At 48.4% G+C, this 14,665-nt stretch overlaps 6 protein-coding genes across 6 annotated transcripts; 3 read left to right on the forward strand and 3 right to left on the reverse strand.

The window, feature by feature from the left end:
- Nucleotides 1-809: 809 nt before the first annotated feature.
- On the forward strand, nucleotides 810-2,042 carry N7516_009396 (uncharacterized protein; the record flags this gene model as incomplete). The annotated part of the gene is made up of 2 exons (XM_057222115.1): nucleotides 810-945; nucleotides 1,015-2,042. The coding sequence occupies 2 exons, from the start codon at nucleotides 810-812 to the stop codon at nucleotides 2,040-2,042; spliced, it is 1,164 nt and encodes a 387-aa protein (XP_057072387.1).
- A 253-nt stretch (nucleotides 2,043-2,295) lies between these two features.
- N7516_009397 (acyl-CoA synthetase) lies at nucleotides 2,296-4,252 on the reverse strand (the record flags this gene model as incomplete). Its single annotated transcript, XM_057222116.1, has 4 exons — nucleotides 2,296-2,563; nucleotides 2,628-3,532; nucleotides 3,586-3,887; nucleotides 3,943-4,252. 4 exons carry the CDS (start codon nucleotides 4,250-4,252, stop codon nucleotides 2,296-2,298), a joined length of 1,785 nt encoding a protein of 594 aa, XP_057072388.1.
- Nucleotides 4,253-4,482: 230 nt separating this feature from the next.
- On the forward strand, nucleotides 4,483-5,014 carry N7516_009398 (BolA family protein; the record flags this gene model as incomplete). The annotated part of the gene is made up of 3 exons (XM_057222117.1): nucleotides 4,483-4,584; nucleotides 4,650-4,756; nucleotides 4,816-5,014. 3 exons carry the CDS (start codon nucleotides 4,483-4,485, stop codon nucleotides 5,012-5,014), a joined length of 408 nt encoding a protein of 135 aa, XP_057072389.1.
- A 519-nt stretch (nucleotides 5,015-5,533) lies between these two features.
- On the reverse strand, nucleotides 5,534-6,776 carry N7516_009399 (syntaxin; the record flags this gene model as incomplete). The annotated part of the gene is made up of 5 exons (XM_057222118.1): nucleotides 5,534-5,604; nucleotides 5,664-5,943; nucleotides 6,014-6,486; nucleotides 6,541-6,706; nucleotides 6,771-6,776. 5 exons carry the CDS (start codon nucleotides 6,774-6,776, stop codon nucleotides 5,534-5,536), a joined length of 996 nt encoding a protein of 331 aa, XP_057072390.1.
- Nucleotides 6,777-9,002: 2,226 nt separating this feature from the next.
- N7516_009400 (uncharacterized protein) lies at nucleotides 9,003-10,788 on the reverse strand (the record flags this gene model as incomplete). The annotated part of the gene is made up of 3 exons (XM_057222119.1): nucleotides 9,003-9,443; nucleotides 9,503-10,700; nucleotides 10,754-10,788. 3 exons carry the CDS (start codon nucleotides 10,786-10,788, stop codon nucleotides 9,003-9,005), a joined length of 1,674 nt encoding a protein of 557 aa, XP_057072391.1.
- A 2,703-nt stretch (nucleotides 10,789-13,491) lies between these two features.
- Nucleotides 13,492-14,043, forward strand: N7516_009401 (uncharacterized protein; the record flags this gene model as incomplete). The annotated part of the gene is made up of 1 exon (XM_057222120.1): nucleotides 13,492-14,043. The coding sequence occupies one exon, from the start codon at nucleotides 13,492-13,494 to the stop codon at nucleotides 14,041-14,043; it is 552 nt and encodes a 183-aa protein (XP_057072392.1).
- Between the last annotated feature and the right edge of the window lie 622 nt (nucleotides 14,044-14,665).

Raw genomic sequence — 14,665 nt, forward strand, 5'->3', positions numbered from 1 at the left:
TGGAATATTATGGTCAATGTCACTTTGATGAAGGAGAAAGTAAAGCACAGAGAGGATGATCTCTGGTCATGTGACTGGGAACTATATATTTTGGCGTAGCCACGCAACTACAATCTCAGACCACCAAACTGGCAGTTTGAGATTATATTTTATGAATAAAAAGATTCATGTCTGTCTCTTGATCCATTGGCTGAGTTTTAACTCCACCAACAAACAAATAAAGTGACCTGTCTTGGTTGCGTTTACTTCCCTATCACAAGCCCGGAGTACAAGATAATGTACAACAGAGATGAGACGGTGTAAGAACAAAATACGAAGAGCCACAGTGACCTCATTCCAGTTTATGCTGGTTGGATGTAGAATTGACCAGGATATACTGAGTATTCAGTACAACACTGGCCAGGTGCATAGAGTTGGCATCCTTCTTGGCAACAATTGTTTGGGATTTGGGTCTATGGCCGTTTGGCAGATCAACGAGAATAGCCAGTTTAGCCCTTTTAATGGCAATACTTTGATTAAGTGGTTGACTATGCAGCTCATAGGAAACCTATTCCATGTACATCAAACGAAATAGTAGATCGTGACACCAGAAGGCGTTTGCTATACTTTGGGAATGTCTGTACACCATCACATTGAAAATACGAACATCATGAATTCAAATGTTTGTCTGAGTCCTGTTTATGTGTAAATGACATATAAATACCCTCTTCTTTCCCTAGTCTAGGGATATCACTTCTTACCTTCATCAACTACATCCCATCATTTACTTGATAACAACTTCAACTTTCATCAATACCATCAATATCAACATGCAGTTTGTACGCAAGGCCGAAGAGGCCATAACTGGGAAGAAGGACGAGTCGCACGAGTCGACCAAGTCCTCCAGCCATGGACCTCATTCCAACTTGGCCAACAAGCTTGACCCCCGTGTCGAAAGTGATAAGGGTTTGTCATTCTTCACTTCACCTTTTATCTCCCATCCCTCAGGGTATTCAATGATACTAACTACCCCAGAAGATCACACCGATGCGACTGGTGCTGTTGGAGCATCCCACGATACCACAATCTCTACAGGGACTCATGGCACCCAGGGCACCACCACCCACGGCACTACTCAAGGAACCCCAAGCCTGAGTGCTACTGGTGCCACTAGCAGCACCAATGTCGTCCCCCACAGTCCCCACATCGCCAACAAGGCTAATCCCGCCGTTGACTCCAATCACGACAACCGCGCTCGCCACGAAGCAGGTCTCACTGCCGCTGGAACCGGTGCAGCTCTTGCATCAACCCATGCTACCACCGCCACGGGTACTCAAGGCTCGGCCCTAGGTTCTGGCACTACACACGGCATTTCAGGTGTGACTGGTACCAGTGCTGGTCTTGGATCTACCCAGCGCACTACTGGCACTACTGGCACTACTGGTAGCACCGATGTCGGTCCTCACAGCTCGACCATCGCCAACAAGCTCGACCTCCGCGTCGACTCTGACCGTGACAACCGTGCTCGCCATGAAAGCTTCACCGGTGCTGGTCTTGGTTCTACCCACGGCACAGGTACCTCTGGTGTGACTGGTGCTGGTGCTGGTGCTGGTGCTGGTCTTGGATCTACCCATGCCACAACCACCGCTACAGGACCCCTCAGCTCTATCCTGGCCACTGGAACTGGAACTCCTCACATCACTCCCATTGCTACCCCCGGTAGCGGCAGCAGCAGCAGCACGAATGTTGGACCTCACAGCTCTACCATCGGCGTTGACATGTACAGTGCTACCCGTCCTCCGCAGCAATCTACCCTCGTCGGTACTGGTCCTGGTACTACGACCTACGAACCCCACACTCGTGGTGCTACTGTTGGCTCGGCGATTGGGGGCTTTGGTCTTGGTACTGCTGGTAGTATTTACAATACTCCCACTGGAACTACCACTGGTGCGACTGATACTGGTAATACCAGTACAGCTGGTTATTGTGTCGACAAGCTTGACCCCAGCGTCGACTCGGATTCTGTCCGTGCGAAGAGTGAGGGTCTTCACCGTCAGATCTAGTATTGGAGACTTGACTTTGATTTCCCTTTTTTCTTTCCTATGGGGAAGGATCGAGTAAGAGGCTTGACATGATGCTATGAATTTGAAATTTGGAGAATGCATTTTGGTTGTTTAATATGAGAAATGATTTAATTCAATCTATTTTGCTGGATAGTATTGTACATGTTCTTTTTCCCGAGTAGAGAGTATTAAGCCAACAGATCTCCATCACTCACCTCAACCCCATCTACAGTGTGGTTGTTTTCTTAAATATTTAAATACCAAAGACCTCTTTCACAAGTGTCTTCTTATTAACCTTCCCCATCGCATTCCTCGGAATAGCCTCCAAAACCTTCATCTCCTGTGGAATCTTAAAAGAAGCAAGAGAACCCTTCAATGCACGCCGCATATCCATCGGACCCCAAGACTGACCATTCCGACCCGAAGCAGCCGCGTCAGGAGCAAGGACAACCACAGCAGCGATCTTCTGACCCCACTGTTGAGAGGGGAGACCAACGACCGCAGCTTCGGTGACTTGGGGACTAGAGCAACATCATCATCAGTATAGATATTCCAAGTGCAAATCCCAAAAAAATGAAAACATACAGAGAAAGTAACTCCCTCTCAACCTCCAACGCGCTAACCTTCTCACCTCCAGTCTTGAGGATATCAACACTCTTCCGTCCCTGGATGAAATACATCGGTCCCTGAGCCCAAGCTCCGCTGGCTCCACTACCAGCTCCATCAACTACCCTCCGAGTCGCGACATCGCCGGTACAGAACCACGCCCGGCCTCCGTCGTCACTCTGCGCGAAGCTCTCGCGCGTGGCTTTCTCGTTTCCCCAGTAATGGTCAAAGATTGTTTCGCCGCGAAGCTGGATCTCGCCTTCGCGTTCTCGGCCATTGGGATTCTTTTCTTCGATTGGGATGACTGCTCCCGTCTCGAGATCCGCGAGTCGCGCCTCGACTCCTGGGAGTGGCCAGCCGACGCTGCCGTCGACGCGGTCTGCGCCGTCGAGACCGCAGCTAATCGCCATGCCGACTTCGGTCATGCCGAAGCGTTCGAGGAGGACGTTGCCGTTGCTGAGGTTTGTCCAGGCGGTCTTTGTTGGGGTTGGCAGGGCGGCGGACCCGGAGATGTTCAAGCGGAGGTTTTGTGGGGAGATTCCTTCTTTTGCGGCTTTTTGGAGTTCTGGGGTTAGTTTGGGGAAGGTGGCCATGAGGCGGTTGTAGATTGTTGGCACGGCAGTGAGGAATGTGATGGGTGGCTTTGAGGTGTTGGATGGGAGGAAGGGTGCTGCTAGTCGTTTCCAGACTTTGTCCGGGTTGAAGGGGTACATGAACTCGATTGAGGAGCCTGCTACTATCGGTGCCACGATTGCATTCACCACGCCGTGGATGTGGTGAAGTGGGAGCAGGTGAAGAAGCCGGTCATCCGGTGTATACTTCCACGCTTCTAGTAGTGAAGATGCTTGTGCGGCCAGTGCCAATTGTGGGATGAGAACACCTTTCTGCTTCGACTTAGTAATGGGTCCTTGAGTACAGTGAACCTAACTGAACTTACCGGTCGATTCGTCGTCCCAGATGTATACAACATCATCCCACCAGACGAAGGCTGCTTCAGATCATGCAGGGTTACGCTCTCGCGGTTCGATGCGCCTTCTGTCAGCTTATTGCGGATAGTAAACAGCGGCTCATGTTCCAATCCCTCTCGCAGGATTTCCATGCCTTTATCGGCATACTTTTCAGTTGTCAGCAGCATCTTAGCCTGGGAATTATCCAGGATATACTTCAGCTCCCCAGTCGGGAAAGACGGCGAGAGCGGGAGCGCAATGGCATCACTAGCAAAGATCGCCAGCAGCGTTACTATATATGCCTATTAGTATTCTAAATGTATCATTGGAGTTCAAGACAACAGTACCTACGTAGTCATAGCTGTTCTCCGCGAGGAAGGCGATCCGCTCGCCAGCCAATCGGCCCTGCGCTTTCGCAGCCTTCTGTTCCAGGTCATCCTTAGCACGAACGATATCGGCAATTAGACTACCGTAGGTGAATGATCGGGAAGAGACACTATGCACAACCGCCAGACTTTCAGGATCATGGTTCTGGAGTGCGCGGAAGATATGTGTGTTGGGGAGAGTCGACAAGAGTCTCGCGCTGAGAGGCGTTCGCCGCGGAGTGAAGCAGACACGCGCATTGGAACGCGAAAGCAGGGAGAGTAAACTGGACATTTTGGATTTTGAATTTCAGATTTTGCAATATTAGAAATTCATCTCACAGCATATATACCCCATATGGAAAAAGAGGAGCAATTGAGATGTCGAAGCAAAAGACAAGTTGACATCGATGTCATGGGAGTTGAAGTTCCGAAATCGAAAACATCCGATTGGCTTCAATTACGGACGTTTCTCTCCTCCTCCCTCCTCTCTGGTGATCGTTTCTTTTCCTTCTTTTCTTCTAAATGCTTCCTCGCAGTCTTCCGGGTCTGATCCCTCGCCGTCTGTTCTCTGTTTCTGCTAGGATGGCCTCAAGTACCCCGCTGGAGGATGTCATGCGCGACAAGGTGAGCCACTCCTCCGCGTTGTCATTGAGTACATTGCTAATATCTCCTCACTTTTTTCTTTATAGATCGCTCACGCATTCACACCTTCGAAACTCGAGATCCGGAATGACTCTCACCTCCATGCGCACCACGCTGCAATGGAAGGGTCGGTATCGAAGGAGACGCATTTCCAGTTCGTTCCTCCACCTCCAAACACACACGGTGCACTAGCGAATGTCTAATTTCTCACAGTGTAACAATTGTCTCTGATTCCTTCGAGTCGAAGATGCAACCCGCTCGGCACCGTATGGTCTACGCATTGCTCAAGGAAGAGATGGCTCGCGAGGGCGGACTACATGCACTGCAATTGAAGACAAAGACACCAGCTGAGGAGCAGCGCGAGAAGGAGAGGAAGGAACAGGAGAGGAAAGAGAAGAAGCAGAAGGCATAGATAGCCGATTGATTCGGCGTTCAGGTGCTCCTTATTCTGAAAGAGTCATGTCGAGTCGGATACCCCCAGACCATGACTCGAAATGCATTACATTATACTGCATAAATCACCTACGATTTCGGAACTCAACTACGGGCGGTATACATCAAACTCATGCGTGAAGTGGTCGATTATTAGAGAGTATTACATAGGTTCTAGCGCCAAACAGGGGGCCAAGGAAAGCAACAATCTAGTATATACATCCATGCGCCGCGACATCACGAGCCCCGAAGCGATAATCATCAAGGGCCATCGCATGTTAGGCGCGGAGCAGCTGTACACAAACAAGCAGGTACAGCTAGGAGGCAAAGACAAAGAAAAGAGGGGGTTAAAAGAGATTGCTTTTACACAAGAAGGAAATGCGAATGGGTGGTATAACGAGGGGACAAAGAACAAATGGGAAGATGCGGAGATGCGTCGGATCCCCGGGAAAGGTCGTACATGGAGAAGATAGGAAGGGGACGTAGTGCAACGGAAAGATCACTCCTTGCTGCTCTTGTTGGCCTGCGTGACACCGACGGCCACACCGACGACAATAATAATGATGATGACTGGAGAACTAGGTTAGCGGGTTGGCCAGATCTTGCCGTGCAGACAGGTAAATACTCACTAATGATAATCAGTGCATACCACTTCCAGCGGCGAGCGTTCTTCGCGCTCTGAATAGCGGTGTCCAACTTGGTGTTGGCCTGCTCGACGTTGCGGTGTGTCTCCTCGGCTCCCTGTTGAATCTGCTGAACTGCAGGCTCCTGCTGGTGCACCAGCTCTGCGACCTCATTGTACAGGTGGCTCAGTTCGATCAAATCCTGCTCGATCTTGCGGATGGCGGCGGAACGCTGGAGAGTAGCCTGACGGGCATCATTGGCCTGGCGAGTGCGAGTACCGGGGACCTATTCCTCAAATATTAGCGACTGACCAACTAAAAAAAAAAAAGATGTACTCGACTCGGACAAAACATACAACAAAGCTCTGCTCCTGTCCCATGAGGACATTCTGCACACCCTGCTCCAACTCCTCGGGGCTAGCCTCGGGGTTGGCAATCTCGTATCGGCGGCGCACTTGCTCCTCCAGGCGCTTCTGGAAGTCACTCTGTGTGCGCTGGTACTGCTCAATCTCACGACGCAGGTTGCGGCTGACGTTCTCGACCTGGCCCTGCACGCGCGAGTCACCGGATCCGGGGGTCTCCTTGATGCGCTTGAACTGATCGCGCAGGTAGCGCAACGCAGTATTGATCTCATCCTCAATGTAGTCGAGCGTTTGGCGCGAGGCCTGGTCTTCCTTGCCGGTGCTGGAGTCCAAAAGGGCCTTTTGAGCGGCAACCAATTGAGTCTCGCGCTTCTTGGTCAGCTCGGTGATGCCCTCGTTCATCTCCTTGCACTTGTTCAGAATCGCAGTGGGGCCACCAGATGAGGCCTGGTTGATGTTGGACATCTCTGTCGGGTAATTAGAGTCGTCGCAAGGTACTCGATTTATCGGGGTCAGCATACCATAACCACCGTTTCCTTGCTCTGCGGCACCAGCCTGGTTGTAACCACCACCATATCCATAGCTCTGCTGTTGTTCCTGGCCTCCATAGGGATTGCTCTGTTGCTGACTTCCGTACGGGTTGTACTGGCCGTAGCCGCCTGAGTTGTTATCCCCTAAGCTCTGGTACTAGGGAAAGTCGCGTCAGAAGCACATTCAGATAATCAAGGAGGTTGACATTGGGTTCACTCACACTCATGATGTTCAGATTCTCAGGTTCTTAAATGCGTGAAACAAGACAATAATAGTTAGGGGGGAGAGATGAAGGAGGGAAGGGTGAGACGGGAGAAGTGGAGGTTGCGGCAGAAGCGCTGGCGGTGTCAGGACAGTAAAAGCCAATAAGGACCGGGTGTTAGTCGCGCTGAATAGCGAAATTAAGTATTAATTTGGGAAATAAATGGTTTCATGAGTTTCATGGAGTTCATAGATTTCATAAATTTCAATCGGCTTCGAATTTACTATTTCTTTTTTTAAGGGTCCCCCTATTTTTAACAATTTCTTACAGAGCGGACAGTGCACCGTTATTTCCTACCTATTCGTACAGGATAACAGTCTATGTGGAGTTGAGATTGACCATTCACCCTGTGTGGCTGAGCCTGTTCTATTTAAGACATTTGTTGCAGATTGTGATTTGATAGTCAGAAGTGGATCGGTATGGAGGGTGGGATATATTTTCCAAGGTACTGGGTACTTGAGTTTGATAGGTAATATCCACCTTTGAAAATGTACCCAGTACTTATTCAAGGGTCTGCTGTGGCAACGTGAGTCTGCACATCATGATTATGATGTATCGACTTGATGAAAGACATACAACATTGTTGTATGTATGTAAATGACAGATTCCAATAGGAATATAATCCACTCAGGACATCAATTGCTGTTACCTGTCAGTCCAGGACGCCACCTGGGCAGTCGGAAATAGTCTGCGTAGGGAACTTAAGGGAACTGAACAAAAAAACTGGAACTTGTGAAACTTGACCAATCAGGATTTTCAGGACGATTGGAGAGTCCATGAGCCTCATTCCAGGCATCAACTAAGTTAGCCGTTGGTATAGTTAACTAACTAGTTATTGTATAGAACTAAGACGCCAGATCTATAATACTGATGCCTTTGCATAAGTATGGCTGCCTGATCCAGGTATATATCACCGCTAATAGGCTAGTCAAGTTCATATAGGGAACATATTATGGAAGATCATAGCAGGAGCTACTAAACAGCTACTGAAGACCAACTAAAGAGCTACTAAATGGCCTTGTTGCCTAAAACGGTAACTCGTTCCTTCTATAATTTGTTCACGTGGACACTTCACGTGGACACAAATACCCCTCCTTTTCACCAACTCGCTCTTCTCCACAGCCGCTCGGACAACATCTACCATGTACCTAGGTAAGTCAGTCCCTAGGGATATCCTAAGATTGCACGACAAGGGAACTCTATCAACGGCCCTTCTTGTTGTGGGGTGCCTGTTGTACTAGGACACTCATTGCTCCTTCCAGTTGATTGAACACTGCCTATATATATTTACCCATGTCCAACATACTCCAAGGACATCCGATCATTCTCATTTCATTTATAGCACTGGAATGTGGCAGCTCCGATCCAAACCATAACCATGATTCCTTGTTTTAATCGTGGGACAGGATGAAAGCCATCATATCCCAATCGCCGACAACCAAGGCAAATCGTTGAGGTCCACCACCACATGGCACATCTGATGTCTTGTCTTTTTGTTTGAGAAACATCACACCCCAAAACAAACAGCAAGCCCTTGCACAATTACTGTAAGCACGGCAAGATACAAGAGGAAACATGAAAGGAGCTCGGGCTTCCGATTCGGGTGCGGACAAGCTATATGTATAGTGAGTCGCCACCATAATTGTTGCGCGAGGACCGTGTTACCATACCAGTTCGACTACAATGGAGTCCATGGAACAAGTTTTAGTATACCGTAGCTGTAGTATATTAACGTTAGCCAGGGTGTACTTAGCGTATTTCTGGAACAGGAGCTGTTTTTACCCACAGGGGAAATCTTGACTTTTGCCTTCTCCAAAAGGGACTACACTAAATTCACCTATACCACGAGGAAATGGAATGTAGTAGTCCATATTAATAGTTCATAGAATGAGAATAAGATATAGAGTAAGTTTCTTTCATATATATATTGTATATTGATTATTTTTATTTAAATTTATGAGTTGTATCTACTAAATTAGAAGCATCATATCATACCACGTCTCACGATCTGCACAGCAGTTTTAGAACACACAAGAGGGTCCTGCTTCGATGATGCAAGCAATGAAAAAGAAAAAAGTACGATCCCAGCGTAGAGATACTTGCAATGCGAATGTCAATGCGAATGCCAATGCCAATGCCAAAAGAACAAAAAAAAAAAATATTACAAAGAAACACACCAGTTAAGGCATATTACTCCTTGGACTGGCGCCGTTCCGCTTCGAGAATATCGTCGTCGGCATCGAGGGCGTTCATATCATCTTCCTTCGCGTTCAGGTGATGGAAGATGGTGTAGAAGATAAGACCAGCCACAAAGGACGCACAGGCAAGACCGGTGAACATCCACATGATGGCGGGGTCGAAAGCGGCGGGAGTGAGGGCCTCGGCGATAGCAGATCCGAAGGCGTTCGTGAGGAGGTACATCGACTGCACAAAGGACTTCATGCTGGGAGGTGCCTTGGTGTAGGCGTATTCGAGACCGGAAACCGAGGCGAAAATCTCAGATACACCGATGAACATGTAGGCTGGGGTTTGGATGGCGATGTGCACTCTGTTGCCTTGGGCGGCGCCGTCGACCTCCGAGGCTGCGCACAAAGGGTGGCCGTAGCAGGGTCCGGCGGAGTAGATCAGGTGCTGCACGATGGCGGCGTACATCATGGCAAGCGAGGCGACGATGAAGCCAAGTGCGATACGGGTGATGGGGGGAAGGGGATCTTCATGCGGCGCATCAGGGGGTAGACGCAGGTTTCCAGAAGGGGAATGAAAACAATGACGGAGATCGGGTCGAAATTCTGCATCAGATCGTTAGGAATGCCGTGGCCTTCCATCTGGCCGGCTTGGGTGACGAAGTTGCCGGAGAACTGTCCGTAGACAACCCAGTAGATCGGGTAGAAGGCGAACACGCGACAGGCGACCAGGGCGCGCTTCAGCTCGTCGATGAAGTGGTCGTCCCATTTGACGGCCGAGACACCATTGTGCTCGTTTTGCCATGAGGGCTTGGGGGCATCCATGTTGCGGTTCTTGACCATGATCCAGAGGGCGCGGAAAGCGTCCGTGATGATGGAGCCTTGGGGCGGGCGAACAACGTAAAACTTGCGGCCGAGAACAATCACCAGGGTACCAACCATGAACATGCAGAGACAGAGAAGGTAGGCGGGCCAGAAGTCGATGTACAGCTCCATGTAGGGAGTGGCGAGAAGGGAGAGCGAACCGACGTTGATGCATCCGTAGAAGATCATGTAGATACGCTGAATGGTCAGGGCGGGGTCGATGATCACGCGCTCGCCCTTCTTGGTCGTAGTGATGGCCATCTTCTTCCGCTTGTACTGATCCGCAATCAAAGGAGCCACGTTACTCTTGATACCACCGGTACCCAGACCGATGATCAAGATGGCAACAATGAAACCACCGATACCCGAGCCGTGATCCAGGGCCGTGGGGATGGAGGTACAGACGAGGACGAGCAGACCAACCATGTAGACGATACAGAACAGCACAATGGTCTTGTACTTGCCGAGATACTGATCGGCGATGATGGCACCGATGATGGGGGTAACATAACACCAGAACTGGAAGAAGGTGGTGAGACCGGTAGCACCCTGGTGATCCATACCGAGCGCACCACGTCCCTCACTACCATCCCGAGGTCGCTGGACGTAGTTCTGGAACAGACCAGACATTCCGTAGTAGGTGAAACGCTCGCTCAGCTCGACAACAGCCACCAACCAGGCGGAGAGGGGCAGGTTCTCTGCGATATGGCGTAAGGAAGTCTTTTCTGAGAGAGTGGGTTCGCCGCCATCGGGAGTGATCTGGTTCTCCTTGTCCAAATCGGAATCCATAGCCTTTTCATTTAGGACGGCATGCTGGGTGACCTCGTTATCGCACGGAGCTCTAAAGATATGGTTAGTTGCACTCTGGGAGCTTCCAGACAGAAAGATACATACGCAACAGTATCGATCTCACGGTCTGTGGACGCCATGGCTACGAGACCAGATTATGCCTTTTTTTTCAAGGCAAGGAAAAATCACAAATCGGAGTAGAAAAAGAGAATCAAGAAAACGGGCGTGAATAATATATATGCAATTTTTCATTACTCAACATCCGACTCTGAGTGGGACCGGAGGAGAGTCTTATCTCGAAATAAAAGAAAAAAACAGAAAAGAATATAAAAGAATATAATAAAAAAATACCAGGTTGCACGCCATCCCCCATGCCCCCATACCACTAAGGCTTATCTGAGAAGGTCAGACATGGCCTATTGTTCGCACGACCATGGACGCGATCGGCAATGTTATCGTCCAACGGCGAATGGCTGAAAGGCGAAATTGATCCAATGTAACCAGACGGCACACGGAATGTATAGTACTAAAGCAACAAAAGACCGAGCATCGGGTGGACTTTGCGCTCAGGGTCGGATCAATCAGAGCAGCGAATGAGCTTGTCTTACCATTTTGGCATCTGGGGATTTCTGGAAGAGCTAAGTCCAAGTCCACTTTATGTCGTCGAATCACATTTGATGTGTCCAGTCGGAGATGGCCGGTGAAGTTGAAAAATTCCCAATTGAGAACGTTTCCGGAGTTCGCCACGAGGGCAAATTATCGTTTTGTGTGTGATTTTTTTTTCTTTGAATTTTTTTTTTTTTTTTTTTTTCAATGGCCGGAGTCAAGTCGATACTCCGATCTTTTGATGAATATATTCGGGTAATATCATTGACCGGGAATCTGAATTGTATATTGTCGACCTTTTCAACGTTGTGGACGCCTTTCGGGTGAGGCGGCAAAGGTTCAGATCGGGGGTTCATCCGTTTTCGTCGAAGTAGGGGAATCCTTTGATTGCCAGGTCAAAGTCCTCCGTACTCAATCACCATACGATTGTAGAAAGATCTCCAGTCTTCCTTTCCGAATGTAACGTTGGGGCCCATTTCCCCTCGTTTTCCCGCTGAGCTGCGTATGTCTCAAAGCTTGACCATACCCGCTTACCCCGGCAAATGACCTGTAACAACCAATGTCATTCAATGACAGCCGAGGCAATGACCTGAGAGAAACCATTTTTTGTTCCTATCGTGGTTTGGTCTGGTCTGATGGTTCCGGGGTAATTATTCTCTCGTAAAAACCTCGTCGAAAGGCGATGGGAGGTGGATCTGTGTTTGAGTGCTCGGTGCCTGCCAAGCCCACAGAAGATAAGAAAGTGTTTCTGTTAGTCTTGGTCATTAGTATGTGTAGGTGTATGACACTATAGCCATCAAAAGTCATCTCATAATTTGATCGATTTTTGGTATGTGAAAGGGGAAAGAGAGGGGAGGGGGAAAAAGAGAAAAGATCAAAAGATCAAAAGATCAACAGGGACATCACTCATAAATATATACAAACCCCAAGACACCAAGGAAACAAGAGTCTTAGCACACGCCCTTTGGGGGGCTCCGACTTCGCTTGTGGACAAAAATGGACAAAAATGGACTTCAGGTCCACCAACAGGAGAGCTTATCATCAACATTAACCCTCAGATGGCGTAAGCTTCCAAGCCTTGAGGAACCTCTTGGGTGTCAGCCAAGCAACCAACACCTTAAGAGAGAGTTCCACCAAGACTTCTCCAAGATATTGGCAATCCGACACCGGCGCTAAAGATATATCACACATCAAGTCCCTTTCAATGAAATATGTTGAATCTCAACTTCAAACTTGGATTCCATGAGGTTGCTTGGGACTATATCCTGATGTAGCCTGGATAGGCTTACTTCCGATGTCCTACTTGCCAAGCCCAATTCGTTATACAATATAGTGCTCTCGCTATCTCAGTCCAAGCTCTATGTGATGCCGTCGCCACTTCCCAGTTGAACAAGCTAGCACCATTACTTTGTGTACGGGTAGTTGGGCCGGTATGGGCAAGCACATCACCGTTCCGACATCGCAACAGGTCAGCTCCCGGCCGAGATAATAGAGGGCTCTCTCTCTACAGAGTTCGAAGCAGTCACTCTGATATTGCGACATCAGCAGCCACTTAGAATACCACAGTGGGTCTCTGTCGGTGACTACTATGCTAGTGCTTCAGTTATTCCCAGCTGAGACTTGGAAAGATATCAATGGAGCATATTGCGCGTCGGAAGCTTCCAAGGTTGCTTATCTCTATAAAATAACTATATCATATTGGTAGCTCGCACAGGACAACCTTCCACCACAAGGCAATTAGACGCCCTTTGTTCTCTCTACTCTCTCCTGCTGGTGTGCATGACTTCTGGACTTTATAAGAAAACAAAATATAAAACAAACTGAGGTGACGGTCCAGACGGCACCTCGCAAAGTTAAGCCGATTACATAAGCATTTTTGCTCCAACCCAAAAAACGGCCTTGACTGTACAACCACAACAGTTTTCCTTGGGTCTTTTCACCCAACTCACGTCTTCTTACGTCAAATTTTGACATCAATATCGCAAGAAAACATACTAGGAGCGTATAAGATAATATTCAAAAGAAGATTTGCAGCCGAGATGTGCAGGAATCCCCGAGAGGTCGCACCTGACGCCGTATCTTCAGCATTCAGTTAAATACTCAAGCCTCTACCGGTAATATCGTGGGGACAGCTTGCAATGTATCATTTGGGTGTCCTAACTGGAGCAGGCGTGAATATTTCCTTTGCTATTTAGTCTTATTATTACTGACTATTATGATTATTATAGTAGTATCACATGTTTGTTGTCCGAGACGAACATTATCAGACGGCGATTCAGAAGCTCAAAGACTCTGGATTTAGTCAAGCCCCTCCTGATCGCCGGGCCGCCCCTGAAATTATGGAGTCCCTCCCAGATCCGCAGGCCGTCCTTAATGAGATTAACAAGGGCTACGAACGCCTGGACCGTTATTACACGTCATTCCAGTTCCCGCCTCACCTTCAGTTTAGCGGGGATCAAATCTTCTTAATTCCTAACTCCTTCGCGCATTTACCACTAGACAATGTCGATATGACTTCAAACCAGTCAAACCAGAAGGCTCAATCAACAAATCAGTCAACCCAGAAGGCTCAATCAAAGCAATATGAAGTATATGACAACTTATTCTATCCGCTTGAAGCAGTATTGGTTAAGAGCTTTGTCAAAGGAGTCATTTCTGATATCGAGGAGCTTGGATTTTCATCGTGGCAGTTGCTACTAAACGCCTGGGTATCAATGATGCGGGGCTATCTCGAAGTCAACAATGATATCCTTGATGACTGTACGGATGAGCGGGCAGTAGAATGGTGAATGGGACCTCCGGGTTTCAAAACGCCTTGGTTCTGGAAAGAAATGCCAGTGGATATGAGGGGAAATCCTATTCCCTGATACTTCTACTGCTTGAGGAGCGGCTTGCGACACTTGGCTTTGTGAAACACCAAATTTGGTACATACGTTTTTGAGGTTTGTTGAAAAATAACGGGTTCTAGATTCGTGAGTGGCTGGCTGGTCTGTTCTATGGCCAATGGCAGCCAGTATATAGCCGCCCGTCCGCTTTACATGCCATATTTGTTATTGTGCATGCTGCAGCTACGTCGGCTGGAAACCAAGTTCAAAGGCTCTCAGACAGAGAATAGATGGTTTCATCTCAAGTATTTTTCAATCAGAGTGGATCTCTGCCCTTGAGATGGGCTATCAGCCGCTACAATTGTGGATTTCCTCCGCTTCTGTCTTGAGCACGCCCAATATGACAGCGAACCGGATATTTGGTCCTAGCTCGAGATTCTTTTGTTAAGAGTCAGCCGGACAATTCTCAGATAAATACGGACATTTGTTTCCATCTGCTTCACTCTATTGTTTCCCAGCCCAAGATAGTTGCTCAGCACAAATTTCATCGAAAGGCATACTGATAACCCCACTTTATTTTGTGAAC

This window comes from Penicillium verrucosum, assembly GCF_028828655.1.
Source record: "Penicillium verrucosum strain IBT 35672 chromosome Unknown utg000003l_segment0_segment0, whole genome shotgun sequence".
Classification (NCBI taxonomy): Eukaryota; Fungi; Ascomycota; class Eurotiomycetes; order Eurotiales; family Aspergillaceae; genus Penicillium; species Penicillium verrucosum.